General features: G+C 36.2%; 1 protein-coding gene across 2 annotated transcripts; it reads left to right on the top strand.

Moving 5' to 3' along the window:
* Positions 1-479: 479 nt before the first annotated feature.
* Positions 480-5,720, top strand: LOC125660504 (transcription factor HES-1-like). 2 transcript variants are annotated; one of them, XM_048892344.2, is made up of 4 exons: positions 480-1,245; positions 2,097-2,198; positions 4,424-4,511; positions 4,599-5,720. In XM_048892344.2, exons 1-4 carry the CDS (start codon positions 1,171-1,173, stop codon positions 5,330-5,332), a joined length of 999 nt encoding a protein of 332 aa, XP_048748301.2. In that variant the 5' UTR covers positions 480-1,170; the 3' UTR covers positions 5,333-5,720. The 2 variants fall into 2 exon arrangements, with proteins under 2 accessions (XP_048748301.2, XP_048748302.2); XM_048892345.2 differs by lacking the exons at positions 480-1,245; positions 2,097-2,198 and adding an exon at positions 2,244-3,286.
* Positions 5,721-5,929: the final 209 nt, after the last annotated feature.

Here is a 5,929-nt window from a genome sequence, read left to right as displayed (position 1 = left end):
TTATCATACTGTGTTGACTGACAGATATATTTCCAGTTATCTCATTAGCGCCGGTATTTTGGTGACAATCGATATACCTAGCCCTATATATCTACCTGTGTCCTACCTGTATGTATATCTACCTGTCCAAAGAACCGCAGGGTAACCATTGCAGGATAATCTATTTACAGATAATCAAACTTATGTAAGACGTGGATCCAGTATTGTTTCCGCCCATAGGACATTTGCCAACTCAGTCCGCTATATTCCATCCTAGTTTTTAAGCAAATAATCAAAATCGGCTTCAAAAGGAAGTGAATATTGTATAAGAAATATGAACCCACTTTTAAGTGTAACGGGAAGCATTTCTTTGGCGGTTTTTATACATGCAATATTGATATCAACAGGAAAAAGAAACACTTCCCACCAGGAATTCGGAAATTCCAGCGATCTTGCTCTTCTCAGAAAAAACCTCTTTTGAATTTGGGCGTATTAGATATTGACAATCACTTAGTTGTGATTCAATAATTAACACATGTAAATAAATTTGGACCGTCTCTAAATCGTTAGATATATAAGTTTAAAAGCAAATAGAGGACTGATTCCCAGTATCGCAACGGAGATTTTTCTCTCCTGATCTTTTATCAAGATTTACAGCGACGATAATCCCTGCTATTTTAGACCTACCAAGATACAGTCGATACACACGGTACAACAAAGAAGCGATTGTTTCCCAATACAAACACTGTACGTTGATGAAAATCTAGACCCACTTTGTTTTTCCTTTTAATTCAAGTACGACACACTTACGTGAAAAGAAAAGCTATGTTTTGCTTTATTGCCGCGGGACACGTAGAAGAATACATAAATCTAGGCTTTAAAAGTTCGTAATTTCGCTCGGTATAAAGATAGGATTAGACTTGTACAAGAGGAGAGCTATCATTGGCTACAGTACAAACTTGTAAGGTCATTTGGAACCCTGACCCGTTAGATATAACTATGTTGCGTTGATTTATGGCTAATCTTACGAACTCGCGTGCCAGACAGCTAATCGGAGAGACCCTCGCGTGACGAAGTAATTCGTCGGTGGGACCAACTCGTGTCAGTGTCAGGAAAAACATCAAACTAAACGGACATGATTTTCTCGGTGTAAACAATTAATTATAAATCACGGATTTATATACTGAAAATATGGCACCAACGGAAAGTAAAGATGAGATAAAGAAAGATGTTGTTCACAGCTCGACGGGTTCGCCGAAGAAAAGGGTAAGACAAGAGTTGGAATGTATATAAGATAATGATTGACGTATTTTCGTTTGTATTTCTCTTACCTTTTCTGTTTTGTGTATACGTGTGTGCAGTCACATCGGTATACTTCGGTTTTCATCTACTCTGAATAGTAAATGCTTAAATAGAATAAATTATAAATATAGAATGCTTAACATATTTTATTGTTGGACATAATTCTTATATTTCTCCTTTATTACAACTCTCTTTGAAAAGGAAGAATACTCTAATCAAAAGATAAAAGATTTTTAAAAATTCCACTGAAGATTGTAATCTTGTATGTGTTATAACGAGGTTTTTACTCACCTTAGTAAGTTACATTTGACTGACATTACCCACGGGTACTAAGCCGTGATTTATCATATCCCGCGGTCACCACGGCGCGGGCACCATCGGTGTGATGACGTCACGTCGCACGAGACAGTCGCGAGGGCTTGTTATGAATTCAGTTAGAGAATCTCTTCGTGAAAACAATATAATTCCTGAGTATTATACCTGGTCAATCGCGGGTTTTGTATGACATAGCGTTACTAATCCTAGACAATCGCCATAATCCCTGGGTTAAGATCAATGGATACTATTACAGAATCGGGATTACAACAAAAGATTTCTGACATGAAAAGTAAACGTAATTTGACGTCGATCAGATCCCGTTGCCTCCCGATCCGCGTTAAAAGAATACAACTAATCCTATAGATGCCAGAATATCTCCTAATGATGTTTCACATGACACCATCAATCCTTACTTGAGATGCCACAGTTGACGATTAAAGTATTTTTTAAGATTTTTTTTTGTTGCTTACTACAAGAGAAAAAATAATTCTTTCCAGGTGAACAAGCCTATGATAGAGAGAAGACGGAGGGAAAGAATAAACGAATGCCTAAACCAACTTCAGTCTTTGATAGCTCAGCTGGATAAGGAGAAACCAAAGGTAGATACATACGCACCACAGAAATAAGACTAAACAGTCCATTAAGGATATTTTCCTTTCCCTGCTAGATGAGTTAGCTGATAAGGCGAATGACTCGCTGGTTACTAATTGATGATGTTAACGGACTAACTTCTTCGGGCGATACATTGTTCATTTATCTATTTTCTCCCCGCGAACTGGCGATAACGTTCCCGTAACTACAAAGGTGATGGCTTTTTTGTTCAGGTATTTGTAATAAAATTTGCTTTGTTCTAAATGGCACCATTTCGCAAACATTAATTACACATAAATGGGCGAGCACATTTGTTCTAGGCATGCACATGCATTTTGAAAGTGTTTTTCTCGGCCCCTATAACATCTACACACACAGAGTGATGATACGTATTTATATACACGTTTGTCCGGCAAGAAGGTGACTGATCATCAGTAAATGTTTATTTGGAAGTAAAATAACAATTTGTTCATTTTGTAAGGAATGAAAGGGAAAAGAAAGTATATTTCAATTGCTAATTTCAAAGCATATGTTGAACAATACGTTATAGCTTGTCGTTGCAGACCGCACAAAAAAGTCCAAACTAAGTGGCCCGTACCCGATAAATTATCTATAGATCGGCGAGGTTTACACAGCCGAGATTGCGGGTCAAACATCTGCAATAAAGACTTGTCGGGGCACGAAACAGATTTCATTTAAGCTAAGTAAGAAAGATATATTTAGCTATTTAAATTCAAGTTGATAAAAGTAAATATCTGTACGTGGCATCGTCAAAGAGAAGTGCAAGCCCCGACAAGCAAAGGAATGGCTGTCCACAGCTAAATTTATTATCATTTTTATTCAACAAATAGTGGAAACTGTACATATGTTGAAAAAGACATATTTTTTTTTCCTGTGGTAAATAGTCTACCTCAGGTAGCCTTGATCACGCTTTTATGGCAATATTCTATAGAAAATTTCTATTTTGATATATGACGAATCATTTAAATGCATGGGAGTTGGCTTAACAGACGGAGAAAATGGAGTGTTGTTCTCTTTGATTCTACACAGACGTGCCTTACCAATATGCTGCAATTTTACACCGACAAATGGAAATGTTAATATTTGTTTATTTAACTTCGGGATAAATCATTTTTCGTTTGATTTTCTGATTGTCTCTCCCTGCTTATTCAATGTTTGGTTCGTAAAAATAATCTTCATGTCGCCAGCTTGTGAAGCGAATTTGTAACAGACACGGAAATACTATGTATACTCATATCACAGAGACATTAAACTTGTGAGATGAATGCTTTAACGAAGGGAAGCGTTAACATTGATTTTTACTAGAAATCCCCACAACAAAAAATTAAACAAAATATTTCAGTCTTTACTAAGGATTGACCAGAGCTCAAATTTCACAAAATTTAGAAAGCGTGCCCTAGTAAATTTTTATTATGATATGAAGAAAAAAACACCTTCCTGCTGTTGAGAAAGTTTTATAAATACTCTTAATCGTGTGCAATGATCCTATTAATTGGATTTGGCGGGTATTAGGCTTTTCATTTTATGCAAATTTATAATACTACGGTAGATTTAGTTCTCTTTTACCCCTGCTACCTAGCTTTATTGATATCTAATATTCCAAATTAAAAACCCACCGAGGTGCACGAAGACGAGAATTTTCAAATTTTACCCTTACAAGGAAAACCTATAGGATTTGATGAGATTCATTTTACATGAGAAATTCGCAATAATGAATTACATTCCCACACATATTCACGTACTGAGATCGGTTTAGAACATACAATATTGAAATCAAATTGTTTGTATGATGGTTTTGATGTGTTAGAATCATGCGGAAAGTTTTAGAATGTGGAGTGCACTGAAATGGCGTCTAGTTGGACTGTTCAACAATTGATAAAGCAGTCTTAATTTCAGAACATATGTTCGTTAAATTGAAAAATAATTTTACGTTTATTGTCACGTGTGTTCTAGAAGGTCTCTTTTATTAGCTGACTACTTAATATTCATATTTCCTGATTAAGAAGACTTCTAACAATGAAATGACCGTTAAACAAATAAAGACTTCAAGAAAACACACGTATACTTGATTGGATTAAATAGTACTGGTTTACTTGTGGTATTTGAAGTGATGTTTGAATAACAAAATGTAAAATTTTCATGTGTAAATGATGAAAATGATGGGATTTGTTTTAACATCATTATTCAACTTCCAGTATATGTAAAATTTCAGGTGGGAAAGTCTAATAAGTTGGAGAAAGCTGACATTTTGGAAATGACTGTCGACTTTGTCAAGCGATCTCATCCAGTACTGAAAGAAGGTAAACATATGTAAACTAATTTCCATATAACCAGTGGAATATAAAAAAAATTATAAAATGTTTTATGAAGATGTTATGATTTTTCAGAAAATGAAAATGTGGCCGAGAAATCGACGGATAGCGTGCAATACAAAGCAGGGTATGAAAAATGTCGGAATGAGATCCAGAATTTTCTACAGACTTCAGAAAACATGTCGGAAGATGTAAAATCGACTTTACTCCGACACCTACAATATAATGCGAGGAATAAATCATCAGAATCGACGGACGCCAGAGCAACAGAACAAGATATCCATCCTAAAAGTAACGCGACTCCTTCCTTTGCCAATATCCTTCCGCGTGTACAAAGTGCGATTCCTGCAGTTCCGGGTTCATCAGCGTCCTGTCATACAACAAGTCAACCTCCAGGAAATAGAAATGTTTTTATCTGTAATCCTGGTGCTCCAGCCTACGTACTTGTACCTACGGCTACACTTTGTCAATCCATACCTGTAAACTCTCAGATGACCCAGACGCACGATTCACCTTTGAACTTAGTAAAGTCATCAAGAACCCAAAGTGAAATAGTCCCCAATAGTCCACCCCAGACAACCACAATGCAACTTGGATCTGTAGTGAATGGAAACCAATTTGTTGTCATTCCACAGGGAAATATTCCACAGGTTCCGAACTTCATGGCGTCCTCAGTGGTAGGAGGACAATCAAATGTATCGCCCATTAATGCAATTCAAAACTTACAAGGCAACTTTGTGTGTATGCCCAATCTGCAGATGTCGCTGTCCTCTTCTCAGTCTGACCAGGACGTTTGGCGGCCGTGGTGAGAACGTCAATCCAACGTTGACGTGAACCGAATCCACTCTTGCTTGAGAAGTTCAGATCTATATATATTTTGTACTTTTTAATATTTCAGAGCTTTGTATATTTATTCACAATTTTTCTATTTTTCCCAAGCATTCATAATAAGAGTTGATTCCCTACGATCTATTACTGCTATTAGAATATGTGAATTGATTTTACACACAACAGCATGCGTACTATTCAGGTCACGTGTGTACACTGTCTTCCTAGATGCCGCGTATTTGTGATATATATTTGGAGGGACATTCCGTAAATCATTATACATAATATGTTGTTACTTGATTGTTAAAAATTTATACAATTACGATGTCTTCGATTGATTAAAGGTGCTCATTAAATATGAAAAATGTATGTGCATTTTTTGTTGTTGTTGTTAGGTTAAATGGACCAGAAAGTAATGTAAAATACAAATCTTTTGGATCGAAAGAATTTTACTGATTTTATCGATTAAGCACTTATCCTGTGTACAACTTACTACATGCGAAATCTCTTTTACTGGACAACCGTATACTTGCAAAACACGCGCGCAAATTCGCAGAAACCGCAAATACAGGTAAAGC

The sequence above is a fragment of the Ostrea edulis genome, chromosome 1 (assembly GCF_947568905.1).
Source record: "Ostrea edulis chromosome 1, xbOstEdul1.1, whole genome shotgun sequence".
In the NCBI taxonomy this organism is placed as follows: domain Eukaryota; kingdom Metazoa; phylum Mollusca; class Bivalvia; order Ostreida; family Ostreidae; genus Ostrea; species Ostrea edulis.
This window is presented reverse-complemented; position numbering and strand designations above follow the sequence as displayed.